Source organism: Protopterus annectens, chromosome 15.part0 (assembly GCF_019279795.1).
Source record: "Protopterus annectens isolate FY-2018-M chromosome 15.part0, PAN1.0, whole genome shotgun sequence".
Lineage (NCBI taxonomy): Eukaryota > Metazoa > Chordata > Ceratodontiformes > Protopteridae > Protopterus > Protopterus annectens.
The window spans coordinates 563,581,263-563,597,762 of NC_056749.1; the positions used below are offsets into that span (position 1 = coordinate 563,581,263).

Genomic DNA, 16,500 nt, shown 5'->3' on the forward strand with positions numbered 1-16,500 from the left:
ATGCCTATTGGTCAGCTGCACATGAATTACAGTAAAAGTTCTGTATGGGGAGCAAGAGATTCATTTGGAACATGAAGTCCATGCAGTGTTACGTGTCAGTTGTATTCTGGCTCAGGTTTCCCCAATTTGGTTGTTTTTATTCAAGTATTAACAATGGATAGCATGCAGAATTTGTCCTCAGTTTGGTTCCTAGTTCTGAAACAACTGTCATGTGCTCCTCAGACCTTTTCTTTTCATTTGACTGTGATAGATCAGTGATCTAGATGGACATTTTTAAGGTTCAGCCTGGAGAATGAGCAAAGCACAAACAGCAAAGACGATGCATACGTGATTGTCAATGTTTAAATAACTGTGAGTAACAAAAATAGTGAAACAGACGTAATAAAATCATTTTGATTTGACGTGAGGCATAAAAACTATTCATGCTAATGTGTGTGATGTTTAGAATATTTAGTGTCTGTGGATTTGAAGGAGCAGTGTTCAAAATGAAGACTAGCTAGAAAAAGAAAATTAGGTTGGAAGATATTTCAGAAGTCAGTAAAGGAGAGAGGGAGTGAGATGTATTAATGACAGGGTTTATTATGGGTAAAATGTAGAGGGGATAGATGGTAGACAGCTGGGTGTATGGTTTGATTATTAGAAATGTCAAGGGTTTGTTCTGATTTATTCTAAGGATGAGATTTTATATTTTTTGTTTGGAATTTGTTAATCTGGGTATAGCACTGATCCTGTTGGACCCATTTCAATTTCAGCCAGCGATATACTGATGCGTTGTAAATTTATTAGTAGCAGTAGAATAGTAAGGATTAAGTGATACTGCCACTGAAAAATCATTTGATTTGAGCTTCTTTAAGTAGGTATTCATCAAGTGTGTATCTGAATTGGGGGCTGGAGGAAATCTATTTCACATTTGTTGGGAGTGATTCCTGTATTCTGGAGAAGTTACTGAGACAGAGAATGATTTTATGGCACAAGTTATGTGGAACTTGTGAGGAGCAGCTTGGCAGTAAGATCGAAGATCATATGTGGGGGCACTTTTAGTTAGTCTGCAGACTGTTTAGGTTGTATAATTTATAGAGCAGAGAAGTCATTTGCATATCAGCAAACCATTTTGCCATATTTAGGGTACCTTGCTGATGCTATCCTTGAGGGAATAAAATAATGAATCTAATGAACCTGTTGACTGTGACTCAGACTTTGTTGTTGTTTTTGAGGCTGTTGCAGTAATGGGGAGCTGATACTTTAGTTGAGCAAAGGGTACTCCTTTTACAATTGCTATTCTTTCAGCGGAGAAAGGTACCCCTTTTATGATTTACATTCTGCTTTCAGGAAAGAATATTTGGAGGGGGGGGGGAACTGTCATGACTCAGAAAAAGCTGTTTTTTTTTTTTTATTTAATTTTGATAATATGAATATGGTTTGATCCTGGCATACATCCTAGTTGTCTTGTATGGTATAGTTGCAGTAGGTTCAAATTTATAGTAGAGTGTTTACCAGGTTTCAGGTTTGTGGGACTTGATGTTTTTTTTTTTGTACATTCCTAAATTAACTTAGTTTTCTAGTATTTATGTTAAGTTTGTGCTCCAAGCCATTTAGATAGCTGTGTAAAATCTTGTAATTTGTTATCATGGAGTGGGATACATTTCCTCTGTAAAGTACCACATCATCATCGGCATTTAAAATTAATTGGATGTTTGGGAGGTCATTGAAAAGTTTATTGATGAAGCAAGAACAGATCACTGAGGTGCATCTTTAGAAGAATATAGAAAGCCCTGTTTGAACAGAGAAGTATTTATTATGAAGTCCTTAAATCATACTATATCTTAAGTACTAATTCCACTTCTAATCCGACAGCTAAAAAAGAATAAATGGTCTGCCATATTAAACGTTGTGTCAGATCAACAAAAAAAAAAAAAAAAACTGCACCTGCAAGGCGTTCTGTGTCAATGTTTCCAGGATTCCATATGTGAGGGTAGTTAAGACTGTCAGTATGTTCCTTCTTAACCAGAGGCCAGGCTGATAAGGAGGGAGAGTGAGAGCTGTTTATAAAAAAAAAAAAAAAAAAAAAAAAAAAAAACATTTTAAGTATTTTGCCAACAGGTTATGAAATAAAGGTAGGTCTGTAGGTGTATTTGTACAGGTGGGCTTGGAGAGTTTTTGTAAAGGTTTTTGTTCTTCAGTCATGGTGTTCTCAGAGTTCAGTCGTGGTGCTCTCTGGGAGGCATGGGTTGAATCGGTGCTGGAGTGGGAGTAGTGTGTGACCCTTACATAGTAAAAGGAACCAAACTGGTAAACAGTCTACTTCTTTTGGAGCATCGGAGTGGAATATGATCCTTTATGCAGAAACCTGAACGTTTGGAAAACTTTCTGCTCAAGCTGGGTTTTTTCTGTTTTGTGTATTTTTGTCCTTACTTATTTAAAGTAGAATAGAGGGTATTTAAATTGGGTTTATAACTGTTTTGGTATTTTATTTCTGTTTTGCAGTAGTGATTATTGGTAAAAGAAGATATAAATTCTTTAGGGAACTCATGTAGGCTAAGGGTTTCAGATAAGGCTGATATGGTTATACTAGTTAGGAGATTTTAGGCTGCAAAATGTCCTGTTATGTTGTTAACTAGTTTCCAGATTTTTTTTTTCCTTTGTGTTGATGAATGTGCTGTCTAGAGGTTACCATAGTATCCAGATGTATTTTTCTTTATTTCGTTGGAGAGAGGTTTGAAATGCTTTCTGGAGGTTAACTTTATGTTCCCTTGTTGATAGACTTTTAGTGTCTTAGTGACCCAGTCGTTTTGAGTTGCTTTCCAAAGTCTAGAGAGTGTGGACACTGTTTTGTAGTCATCTGTCTTTGAGTGGCCAAGCAACTAGAGAAGGGTCTTGTATATATGAAAGATTGTTTCCCATGTTATAGTAGATACATCATTATGCAAGTCTAAGATGTTGTTTCGAGTTCTAGGTTGGAAGATTAATAGTGTTGGAGGAGGTACAATGGCTTCTAGAGGATGTAGGAAGCATTGGTAAAGAATTTTTATTTGGAGTGTTTTGATAACAAAGTCTAAGACTGTTATTTGATCTGAAGTTGGATCTTGTTGGTGCTTTTAAAAGTTGTCTGAAACTATGTTCTTTGAGCAAGTCTTGGGTCCTGGCACTGTGGTCAGTGTTGGAGGTTTAAGCATGTAAGAGTGATTGTATCTGTGAATAGTTTTAATGGTCGGCACACAGGGCAGTATTGAGGCTTCAGCGAAGCTTAAAATGCCATGTATACAGGTCACTTAGAACATGCAGAGAGAATTCTAGTTAAGTGCCTTTATAGTACACACACATATACACACTCACAACCACCCATTCCTTTCCTTATAAACAGGCTTTAGAGAACTGCTTGATCAGTTTTTCCTTTGGACATCAGCAAAGAACTTAAAAACTGTAACCTCAAGCAAAGCATTTCACCTCCTTAGTTTGCCTTGGTGGCAGCACACTTGATATCGTGAAAAAGCAGTAAATTAAATCTGATCCCTGGGGTTGGGTGCTGTAAGTCTGTGCATTTTGCAGCTTTGCATTTTTCATGGTGCTTTGACACAGCTTTGTTTTAATCTCTTATATGCATTATAAACTATGGGATTCATGATGTACAGTGATTTCTCTTCACTCGTTCATTGTCAGTACTGGTGTAGCATTTGTAATATTCTTTTAAAGTACAGTGCATCTAAAAATGCTAAAAATGTATATTAATGTGGTCTTTCTGTTTTGTTATATGACAATCTTTTATTTTTGTTCTGACTGCCTCCTAGCAGGTTTTGAACTACTGCAGCAGTACTAGAGTTGAGCAGTACATTGTCGGTCTTGTATCTAAAACAGTAGTGCAGTACCAATACTAGGGACAAGCTAGTATGTAGCAGCTGCAGACAGGATGATGTATTTTATTGTATGGACTTATTTGCACATTCAGACTTATTTAAAATAGGTTGAAATATATAGTTGTGTTTTCTGGTGTACATAAAAGAGGGGTAGAAAGTAATGAAATAAAATTTCCCAATAATGAATGTGCCAGAAGTCCTTAGTCCACCTTTCTTTCTCTCCTTAGGTACGATGATTATGATTACTCTGAAGTTAACCATTTGCTAGAACGGAATTTGAAAGTTTACATTAAAACTGTGACCTGCTACCCAGAAAAAATAAACTCACAGATGTTCGACCACTTCTGGAAACAGTTCAAGCACTCCGAGAAGGTAAGATGATGTATTGTATATTCACATCTAATGGACTTCTTCATTACTAAAACAGTCACTGAGCCACCAGAGAAATAGTTTTATGTAATTTTGGGTTCTAATCCCACATCTGGAGTTCTGGTCTTACATTGTTAAAGCATTGTCACGTCTTCCCTAGTCTCTTGCTTCAATGGAACTTAAAGTGAAGTAGGTTTCTTTATTTATGTTTAAGCCACATGCAGTATTAATAAGGGACCTATATCATATGGTTGACTTTTCTCGTATGACTGATTATTTAAAAAGTCAAACATATGTAAAAAGGGAAACACATCACTTTAGCATAGGAGCAAGCCCCCTGTGACCACACCCCATGTTAATTTTCCATGTGTGTGTGTAATTATTTATATGTATATATATATATATATATATATATATATATATATATGTATATATATATATGTGTATATATATATAATTACACACAGATATTGCACTACGGTGGGGAACAGGACATATTTCCCTAGCCCTACTGTACAGCGATCTCAAGGCAATTAGCTATTTAAGCGAAAAGGGATACGTTTGACTTTTTAAATAGTCAATTGTATGAAATTCCAACTATTTCAAGTCTATCTTTTAACATAGATCCTAAGTGATCAAAGTGATCAGTCCTGTTACTGAAATAGAAATGCTTATACCAGAACCAGGCTGGTTACTGACAGACAATCTAGCTTTCCAAATGCAGCTTGTCTTGTTTAGTGACCGGCTTTCACACACATTTACTTGAATTTCTTGTGTAAAGGAAGAGCATTTGGAGAGGTACACAAGACATCAGCTTCATCCACTACTGGTGTCTGGAAGTTTTTTTCCTTCAAGTAAAATGCAAACTTCTGAAGTTAATAAGATTCTGGGTACAGACCATATGTAGCAGGATTTTAAATTGTGCTATGGCATCATGAAGGACAGAGAAAGAGGACGTAAATCAGAAAACACGCAAAACAAAATGGTTACAGATTTTAGTAACTAAACAAACTTCAGCTGAATAGGCCAAACTATATAAACTGGAAATTATTTGATACAGCTGTTGAAGGAAGTGGTGTATAAAATTATTGCAAGAAGGGGTTTTAAGACATTTATTGCAGAGCAGCAAATATCTGGGAATTATGCTCCAGGTACTTTGCAGTTTATATCCAGGCATCTGGACTAAGGCAGGTTTGGACATCTCTCAGTGGACATAGCCAGGATTTACATGAGGAGGAAGACTAGAAAGTCATGAGTGCTCCAGAGAGTAAAAATGTGAGAAGTATTTGGACAACAACTGGTTCTTGGCAATATGACATAATAGAGGTGAATCCCTCCTACCAGTGTACGCGGAGTAGGATTCTCAGAACCATGTGGACATTACACTACAGACACTTCTGTCAAGGAATGCCTTTCAGAGTAGGTGGCAAGTAAGGTAAGAGAAAAGAGGGAATGAGCAGTGGTTGTAGAAAGGTGGTCAGTGGGAAAAAGGTTATGGAGCTGGTAATGTGCTCCCTTTTTGTTAAGAATAATAATAATTTATCATGGGTAAAACCTGGTGGAGGCCAAGGAAACTTGACGTTTCACTGCTCACCGCAGATTGGTCAGAGAAGTGGCAGTTAAATCGGGCTTGGATGAGAGACCCACAGGCATGCCCTTTTGTACACACACACGGCTCCAGAGAAGGCTGTTAAATAACCAGCATGTACAGGTACAGGTACACACACACACACACACACACACACACACACACACACACACACACACACACACACACACACACACACACACACACACCTACCTCCAGAGAAGGATGTTAAATAACCAACAGGTACACACAGACACATCTACCTCCAGAGAAGGATGTTAAATAACCAACAGGTACACACACACACACACAGACACACCTACCTCCAGAGAAGGATGTCAAATAACCAACAGGTACACACACACACACACCAGGCTCCAGAGATGGATGTTAAATAACCAACATGTACAGGTAACCATCCTATGACTTTTCAGCCGCCATCTCTGTTCCTTGCATTTAAGCTGGTGTAGAAGATGTAGCATGAAGGCAGAGGGGCATGCTGTTAGGCTTATCCCAGAGTAAGATTGATCAAGTATTGAAGGAATTTGGAGGACTGCCAGTTAGTGTTGAGTCTGAAGAACATATGTGAGAAAAAACTAAGGGAGACATGCTGGGACTTATTTATGGGGAAACTGTAGCAGGCAGTGAAAGTGTGACCGTGTTTTCTTTTAACTATTCATGAAATAAAATGGAGAGGCAACAGAACCAAATAAGATTAAAGAGTTGATTATGAGTCTGATCATACAGAGGGTTATGAATGTGGAAAGATCACTATTGCATGCTGAGATTTACTCCTGCAATTATGAAAAGCCTGAGTATAGAACCCAATCCTACTTCTAATCATTATCCTTAATGCATTACTAAAGGATAGGATAATGCCCGAGAACTACAGGGTCTCAGATTTCATAACATACAAAAATGAGAAAAAGGTGATACAGAAAACTGTAAACCAGTCAGTTTAATCACTGTTTAAAGTTTATGGATTTTTCTTGCAGTTTTCACTGAATGGATTGTCTGTGTCACCTTCTTACCTTTTGGTTTGAATATTAGGATATTTTTCAGGCAACTTAGTCATTATGGGCATCAGCTGGGTTTAAAGACTATCCAGTTATGCTGTACTGACAAGGTCAATAACAAGGCCAAAACATGCATGTCCACAGCTAGTGGCGTTTGACTTTATTGGCCTGAATGTAACCGTAAAGACGAAGTAATGGACATTGTGACGACCCTTCACTGGACCAGTAATCATGGACCCTTAGTTCTCACCACTGGCACCAGTGGGGGACGTGCACTGGGAGGTTAACATGTACACACACAGTATTTCCAGGTGCAGTTCCCTGCATCAATTGCAGTTTTCCTTAAGAGCACACAGTCAGTCTGAGGTTGGCTTCTTCCTCTTTCTCCAGATCCCCAATGAGACTCCCCATATCAGAAAGAGCGAATGCTGAAAATAGAAAACTGTAAAATTTGAAAGCCGAGATTGTCGAAGAAGTCACGGAAGAGCGATTTTTTTTTTTTTTCCCCAGGGGAAAAAAATCGCTGGGCTGTTCTTGGGACTTCACAGTTTTCTCCTCTGTGGTGCGATCTCGGAGTTGGTATATTTAAGTTAGGGGGGTGGGGACACAGTCCCCACATCCAGGGTTGTGGGGAATGAAGCCCCCCACATTATTTTGTTTATATAATTTTTTTTTTTTTTTTGGCTCAGCAAATTGTTTCCCTGGGGGGAAAATTTGCTGATCCGTGACTTCGACATTTTTGGCTTTCGAACTTTATAGTTCGACAGAATAGCATTTGCTATTTTTAGCATTCGCTGTTCTGATATAGACCCAATGGCACAGCTATATAGTTGAGATCTCAGTTGAGTGACCAAGACCAGACCTACTAGCACCCTGTCTGTCCAAATAGTGCTTTGTGTCCCTGCCCAGGTAGCTGGCAAACACTGTCTCTCACACACACACACACACACACACACACACACACACACACACCTGGGAAAGGCTGGCACAGGTTTACTAGCAATGCCCCCTTCTGTCCAGACTATAAGGTAGTTACCACTGCCACCAGTCAACTCCTTTTCAGCTACTTTAAGGCCCTTAAGCTGTGTCCAATCTTACTGTGTAATATTAATACAAATGGTAGTTTTGACCAAGAGCAAGGCTATTAGGAGTGGCCCACACAATGTCGCCAAATAAATATACAAGTACTCTCAAAACTTAAATATCTCTACACACATCAGCCACGATGAAAGGTTTAAATATATTTAATAAGTAATAAAAGAGCAATAAAATATTCATTATGTATCCACAGTGACATCAGAGTTCAAAATCACATTTCTGCTCTATTCCAGTAGAGCACACTGTGGTTACATTTCAAACAGCACTTTGCAAAAACCTTTTCAACGCACACTTCTGTACCAGCAGTTTGCTATATATGACCTACAGTTCTAATACATTTGTAACACTAGCATCTTGTATAAATCACGCTGGTATTCACAAAAGACATATAATTATTTACAAAATTCCAGATAGCTTTGCTGGCAGTATCCCCCTTTGTCACAGACATTCAGAAGACATGTAGCTCAAACAGTTGATGTCCTTAAGGGGTTATTTGCATATATCCCATGGGCCTCCATTACAAGAAGTTTAAGATGTCACACAGTAAAATATCCCCAGCAGCATGGTGACTGCCAAGACGCCAGGACCCTTAGACTCCATTACCAGCCCCAGGAAATGTTCAGCAAGTTGGTTTTAATGGATTTGCAGGTTTTTAATAGAGAAAGTTGCTATTATGACCTTTGCCAGTTTTTGTTGTGTTTATTTTAACTTTTTATTTTTATGTATTAATATTAAATTATTAAAGTAATAGGATAGTATTAGGGGAATTAAGTATTTAATGTATGTGTTGAACGCATTATATGCTCTAGCCCTTTAAATGTATATGCATCTTGTTTTTCTATTTTAATTAATTAATTGTTTAATTATTTGGAAGAGTATATATGGGGTGGATTGTGTAGGTATGCATTTCTCCATCTGATGAAGTTGTTTAAACGAAAACGCAGTGTTTGTGTAAACGCGTTAGTGGACTGCAGTCATTTAATTATTCCTTCTGCGTTTTGCTGGACTGAAGAGTCATTTTATTAAAGTATTTTGTGTGGATTACGGATTTGTGTTTTCTTCAAGCTGTTCTGCGTTTTGGTGTTACCATAAAGCCCAGTGTTGGGGGGGGGGGGCATACTGTAAAATATCCCCAGCAGCATGATGACTGCCAAGACCCCAGGACCCTTAGACTCCATTACCAGCCCCAGGAAAAATCTGAAGCTAGATCCAGCCTGGACTTCATTCACTGGGGAGGAAGGCTGCAAGATGATGCAGGGACAAAAAAAAAAAAAATAGAAATGGGAAATGAACATGCCTGTGTAGAGGTAGTTGAGACCTTATGTAGGAAAGTTCTGGAGATCCCACTTCTTTAAAGAGATGACCAAAAGAGAAACTGAAAAGTAAGGCTATAGAACTGGTTCAGGGCCTACACCAGAAAGGGAGACTAAAGGAATTTACTATAAACATGTATGAGGAGAAAAAAATCTAGATTTCCTAGTCGCACACTGAATGATGGGGGTAAAAGATGTAAAACAGTACTATATATTAAGTGTCTGCAGGGAATGGGAAGTATCAAGGAGCACTGCATGTTAGAAAGTGTCTTTTCCCCGCAGAGGTTTGTAAATGTATGAGCAGTCTTTCTGTGGCGGTTATGAAATTATATGCATTGATCGAATTAAAAAATAATGCAAAAAACTGGACATAAAGCACTTCTAGTGAGATTGTTTTATTTAACTGGGGTTGAACACTGTTCCACTTGCCCTTTCTCAGGTTCAGGCCAGGAGTACAGTAATCCAAAACGAATAAAAATATTTACAGATGGTGTAATATTACGTGCAATCCACAAGTAGTTACGATACAACTATCAGGTAGTTTTTTTTACTTATTTTTGCAGCTCACAATCTGCTGCCAGCAGCTCATCTCCTCATTCAGGGGGTCTGTCAGCCCCACAGTAGTCTCTCCAAAGGTCTACCTGACCATGTTCATGGCCAGTAAGTAGACTAAAGACTCATCCTGCTGCTGTTTTTTTGTGTTATGCCCTAACTTTCCCTTTCTCACCACATGCACTCACTCACTGAACATCTGGGGGCAAAATGTATTGAAGATGTGTGGTGTAAAGTCCCATCTCCACGGTGAGTCACCTAATGTCCCCTGCCCGTTTCCTGTATTGACAGTTCCCCCCTGTGCATTCCCAACCTGCACCTGAGGTTGACTGCAAGTTACTCTCAAGTGCCTGCCCCCCCCCCCCCCATGGCCCTTCCCAGCCAGCATCTCTGACACAACAGTTAAATGGGTCGTTTAAGCCATAGTCCAGGCTTTCCCCCCTCTTATCCATAGCTCTGTCTTTTGTTTAGGTAGGTAGTTATCACATTGTTTGTAATGTCAGTTGCAGCTGTGAAACTGAACTTCTTGGATTTACAAAGTCAGTTGAGTTACATAACACTTCAGCAGAAGATTACGAGAGAATTTACAAGCTACTGCATCCATGAGAATGAGATTCTTACACTAGTTACGTTTTCAGTTCCAGTTGTGTGACAAAATGTCCTGCAGTAGTTTTAATCTTGGTAGAAAGTAGAATATGAGGGGAGAAAAGGGGCTTGGGTAATAAACATGGAGACAGGATGACAGACAATGTAAGTTATGGTGGGTGGAGTTATAATTTAGGGAGATGGTGAAAGAGGGAGGAGTGTTGTGTGTAGAAAACAAGCTTCTATTGATTGAGTATAAAAAGTAAGGCTAAGAGTAAGGGGTCACTGGTTCTAAGAGTAAGGGGTAACTGGTTCACTATTATTCTGAAATGTTTGCATTCTGCCTGTTTGTGTAGATTTGTTTTAAATTTGATTTTGGAAAGAGGCATACCTCTCAGCTGTTCATGATTTTAGCTCCGTCCTTCTTAATCCCGCCTGAAACTGAAGACTGAGTGAAAAGGTGGTGAATTACACTTGATGAGAAATTACAGTAACTAGAATTATAGACTTCTTGTACTTCAAAAGATGTATATTGATTCGCATCATCTTATTACGTCAGTGTCTCAAGTTAATAGTACAAATAATTTAAAAGTATCCCTGACTGCCCCTGATTATTGCTATGTTTGCCCCTGATTCTGTTGAAATTTTGTCCCTGATTTGTTGAGAGCTGTGGAAGGAGGTGATTCCCTCCTACACAGCTATGGTCAATCACAATTTTTTTGGTGCAAGTACAGAGAGAGTTTATCTACAGAGTGAAGTCTGTTTGGAGGAGTTTTGAGGTTAAGATGGAAAGAGTATGAGATCTAAGGTTGTGAGTTGGTTCTTGTACTGGCAGCCATTTTGATAATCACTTTAGCACCGTGGTTGTGTCTTAAAGATTAGAAGGCAATGGATGTGCATATGTTACAGATGGTTCAGAGAGAGGTACATTTTTATGCATTTATTTTGGGTGAATTCAAAAGGGATTTCAGCTTAATCATTAAACAGAAAAAGATGTAGGTCAAGTGACCTATAAATGAAAAAGGTCTAAGGCTGTAGTGGATAGGTTGTGTGGCAGATGTCTTAGCCAATCTCTTTCAGTTTATTTTGATACCAGCTTTACTACTTTCTAATCCATTACTTAATACTGACAAATTGTGTGTTCACGTTCAGTGGTCCCCCCACTCCCACACCCCACTTCCACTTTTTCCAAAATCCTTTTTGAGCTATTCTGCTTTCATTGTTGTCTGTAAAGTGTTTATTATAGTTTGTAATGGTACATTTCGTGACATTTAGACTGGTTAGCTGTTTTATCATATTTCAGCACTAGTGAGGAAAGAAGAAAACACCTCACATTTTGTACTGTGACCTTGCTTTCTTATGAAGCAACATCTGCTACATGAATAATTCAGCAGCTTGATTTCTTATAGCCAAGACAAATTATGACTCATTTAACAGCAGTGAGATTGGGCCTGTAGTTAGTGTGTGATTGACAAGTTACATCTTCAAGTACTACCTCTCCTCTAATGACCACAGCATAGAAGTACGCTACCATGTAAATAAGTTAATTTGATGATTGTTTGTGTATGTACTTGCTGATTATTTTCTGTTGATGAATCCACAGGTACACGTGAATTTGTTAATCTTCGAAGCCCGGATGCAAGCAGAACTACTCTATGCCCTCCGAGCAATAACAGAGTACATGATCGCTTAGCAACCTCTCCAACAGCTCCCGGACTTTACTTGAAGCTGCATTAAGAAAGAACCATTTGACTTACTTTTCTGACTGGAACTGCATTTTTTTTTATTTTTATTTTTTTTTTTTTTTTGCCACTGTTTCTGGTGGCAGTCAATGTGCAATTACAGACTGCGACACAATTTACTATTGTGTCAAATGTTGAATGTGATAGAAGAAGCTCCAGCATATTAAGGACAATGAAACTTCAAGTGAACTTGGGGTCTCAAGATCAGAAGTATATGTATGTATATTTTTCAGTGACTGTGCCAGGTCTTAGCACTGCCTGTTGCTTTCCTACACTGCTGTTGCGCACTGATGGTTGATACTGGATGGCTTTGTCATGAGCTGTATGGATACTTTGTCCATTTCACGTGAAGTTATCCTGTTAAACTAAGTTAGATTTACATTGAGTCTACATGAAGAAGGGGCTAACCTTACTTGGTAGAGGAAAATTGCTTTGCTACAACACTGTTTGCCTTGCTTTTTGAGCTGATGTCACAGGTTTACATCCTGACTTCACCAGCATTGGCCTGGTGCAAATGGAATTTTTTTTTTTTACACTAATGTTGTAATTCACAATCAGAAGTGTACTAGAGAACAAAAATTAGGTTTTATTAGTTTTTTTATTGGAAAATAGTAAGGGGTTTAGTTTGAGCAACTCTAAGTTCAACAGGAATTCCACTTTTAAAATATTGCAAGATGGCACTTGACGCTCTTACTTTAAATATGGCAGCTTTTTTTAGTACACTATGAACTGAGATTGTAGAATGAAATGTCAGGGGTGGTGCATGGGGTAAAATTTGGCCAGAATTAACTGGATCGCCACTTAACTTAGTATGATAAGATGATGCAAAAAAGTACTGTACTATTGTTAAACTGAGTTTTCTCTCTAGGCCACATGTTAAGTACTAAGTGCTGTAATGGGGCCTTGGGCGGCCATGGTGGGAGCCAAGGATCAGAATGCTGCTGCTGTTGTATGCATAACATGAAGTATTTTCACCATTCATGACTATACTCATTGCTGAGCAAAAATGCATCCTTTTATTCCTCACTCACCTCACCTTCTGACTTAACCCATCTAGCCACCTGACATCCCAGGTGCTCTTTCATGGTGGTTGTAAGCCCATTTCTGCCCTGACTTAGGAGAGACCCCATCAGTCCCATTTATTCCCCTTCAGAGGGGAACGTTAGGAACTAGCAGTCCTTCTTTCTCGTAAGGGTTCTGCTTTCTTCAGTGGTTTCTCTGCTGTGACCTCACCTGCATGCCTCCACATGCCCTAGGATGGCCTTTCTTGTTCTCGTATGATGTGATCCAGTAGTTGTGCCAATAATTCCTCAGTGCACCTGTTTGGGTCACTGGTGTAGTATGTCACACTGCATCCCTCCTCCCTCTCCACATTAGCAAACCATTAACTCTTCTCCTTTCCAGTGCTTGAGCTGCTAGTCTAACCCAGATTATCGGGGTCATAGCAGGGCTTCATCCCAGTATGCCAAAGGGCTGAGGATAATTCCTACACAGCTTTCCTTGTGCTTGTATTACAACTGCTGAACTGCCTGGCAAGGACAGATAGAGAATCACAAGCAAAATGTGGCAGCAGGTGAAAAAAAAAAACTTGGAAAGTAAAAGTCCCTAGTTTAATTTCACCCTTAGCAGATAAATATATTTATTAGTGGAATTAAATGTGAAGAGGGCATTTCTGAGTAACTATTGCATAATGTTGGAAGCTGTAGTGTCAACACTGCATTCTTTGAGTTTATCGTGTCTGTAACTGAGATCTGCACTTGATCAAGTTATTCAGACACACATTGGGGTTCATCTCAATTTGTTTTTCACTGTTGCAGTTTGTTCATCCTGTCTTTAACAGCAGATATTTTCTTGTGTACTGCTGCTGTTCTTCCTTCGTGCACATTTTGGCTCAGGACAATAGACCAGTGACATACTTCAAAAGTTTCTGCTTTGCACAACTTTTATTGAGAAAGGTCAAGAGTTTTACTTTATCACCATGGGTGCAGTGCCAGAAACTGATTAGCTGAAAATCTCCAGGCAGTCTAGTCATTCTAATCAAAAGCCCTGAAAAACATCAGTAGCTGTTGCAGCTTTATTTACATGAAGGAAGGCAGGGCTGGTCAGAAAAATAGGTACTATTCTGCCATCTACTGGCAAAATGGTAGCATAGCAGCTTTCTTAGCACATTGTTTTATTTTAGCTATGTCATCCTTTTACATTTTTACTTAAATTACTAGGATTTTGCAGTAAAATACTAGGTAACCTGGAAGTCACAACTGGTAGAAGAAAAATGCCATACTGCAGTACCTCTAAATAAGATGATGCTTAAAATATCTGTGAACTATTATCTTTGGTTTTGAAAGAACACAACTGTTGACTTGCTTTTGACCAGTTTCCAGTTTGTTAATCTCTACAGCCGTCCAGCAGTATAGATTTGTTCACTGCAGAGCAGGTACCTAACGTTAGAGCTATGTACCTAGTGCAGAAAGACTGATTGTAGGTGAGTTGTTTGATAAAATGGCAGATGCAGAGAAGTACATGTGTAACATTTTGTTGTGTTGGCAGAAACCTCGAACAAGTGTTTCAATATCAGAAAGCAGTGAAGGTGCATTTGTGCTGCTGCTGCTAACTGCTTTCTCGGTTTGCATTTTTTTTTTCATTCATAGGGAGCTTTTGTAATTCACAGGAACTTTTTTACTGTTGCTGCAGCGCACTAGGAAAAGTGCACATTACTGTGGTTCTAATTTGTTTATAATGTCAGAGAATGCCTAATCAAGGCCAGGCTGAAAGAAGTTAATTTGTAATTGAATTAGAATTAAAAAAAAAAAAAAATTGAGGTGGTATGCTGATGAGCCTCAGAGACAAAATTAGAAGGTGAAACTGGAAATAGAATATGTTGATAGGGGTTAAAGTCCAGAAAGAGCAGTGTGCCATCCCTTCATGAAAACAGGAACTCAAATGTGCAGTTAACTGTAGCAGACACCTGCACTCCTTGCCAAGTAGGGTTTGATTTTTTAGCAAACACTGTGAAGGTTTTTGGCTTTTAGCCTGTTTTGCAGATTAATGCAGTCTTTCTTGTTCGTATTTACTGTGACATATTATAGTATGACATGACTGCCATCTAGACTCAACATGTTTTTAATTAGATTGCATTGCTTGTCAAACTGAGCACTTACTGCAGAATATATGACAAAATGGACATTACACACACACTCACTCTGGCCTGGCCAGTCAACTGGTGGAGACCCTTCAGTTTCACAGTGGGTTTATTTTTTGTCCTTGTTCGTTGATCAAAGTATTGACTTTCTGTTTTAACTTAAGATATAAAGGATTTCAGGAAGGTAAAACTTCCCCCTTGAAGTTGGGGGAGCCAACAACTTTGGCTCTGCCTGTTTAGCATTTACCACGTAAATGTATAGGGGGACTCTTGTTTTTGAAAGATAAAAAGACTATTTTTGCTATAAATATAAAAATAAATATGTTTGACTTGTGCATGTGTCTGTTTTTCTTTGCTCATTTTTTCCATCACGTGATTAATTCTCCAGGCAGAATGTGTATCCATATTTTCTACATGTTTGGAACCAGTCTTTTTTCTAAAATGTGCTGTTCACAATTCCAGTTTTATGCAAAGTTCACCTTGGGTTGATGCATATAGTATGCATAACTGTAAAGTAGCATTCATAACTGGGAGATGAGAATTTAGAACCTTATCTTCTTCTGAATTAATAACTTATATTTGCATTGTGGAAGAAAGATTCACCTTCACACCATTCTGTTTTACAAAGCAAAAAACTAACAGTAGGCAGCATTGTAGCATTACCTGGTGCACGCTGAATAAGTGACACCCTAGATTACTTAATCTGGGCAGAGCAGTATTCCACATGAACCCTTTTTGGATGTGTGACGCCCATGCACTGGCCCAGTAATCAAGGAGCCTCAATCCTCACCAGTAGCACCAGTGAGGGGCATGTACATTGGGAAGGATAACAAGTACACACACAGTAAAGTACAATTTCCCTTAAGAGCACACAGAGATCACAGTCAGTCTGGGGCTGTTTTCTCCCTTTATCTCCAAATCCCCAGTAAGACACCCACTGGTACAGCTATAGGGTTCTAATCTCAGCTGAGTAGTCAAGCCAAAACCTCCAGCACCCTCTCTGTCCAACCAATGCTTCGTGTCCCTGCCCAAGTAGCGGACACTAACACACACACACTTTGAGATATGAATTATATACAAACACACAGACACGCCTGGGGAAGTCTGGCACAGGTTCTCCAGCTATGCTCCCTCTTGCCCAGACTATAAGGTAGAAATTACTGCCACCAACCACTAGTTATCAGCTACCATAAGGCCCTTTCTAAAGGGTGACCAGTTCCACTGTGTGCTATTACTGTTATCCAAAT

The 16,500-nt window shown here is 38.9% G+C and overlaps 1 protein-coding gene across 2 annotated transcripts in view; it reads left to right on the plus strand.

Annotated features, from left to right (window-relative positions):
- The window catches only part of LOC122789921 (sestrin-3-like), an 87,070-nt gene extending 71,482 nt beyond the window's left edge, over window positions 1-15,588 (plus strand). For both annotated transcript variants that reach the window (XM_044057384.1, XM_044057385.1), the window contains exons 8-9: window positions 4,079-4,223; window positions 11,976-15,588. In XM_044057384.1, the coding sequence (XP_043913319.1) occupies window positions 4,079-4,223; window positions 11,976-12,065 (235 nt within the window). In that variant the 3' untranslated portion in view covers window positions 12,066-15,588. The remainder of the gene's footprint in view (window positions 1-4,078; window positions 4,224-11,975) is intronic.
- Window positions 15,589-16,500: the final 912 nt, after the last annotated feature.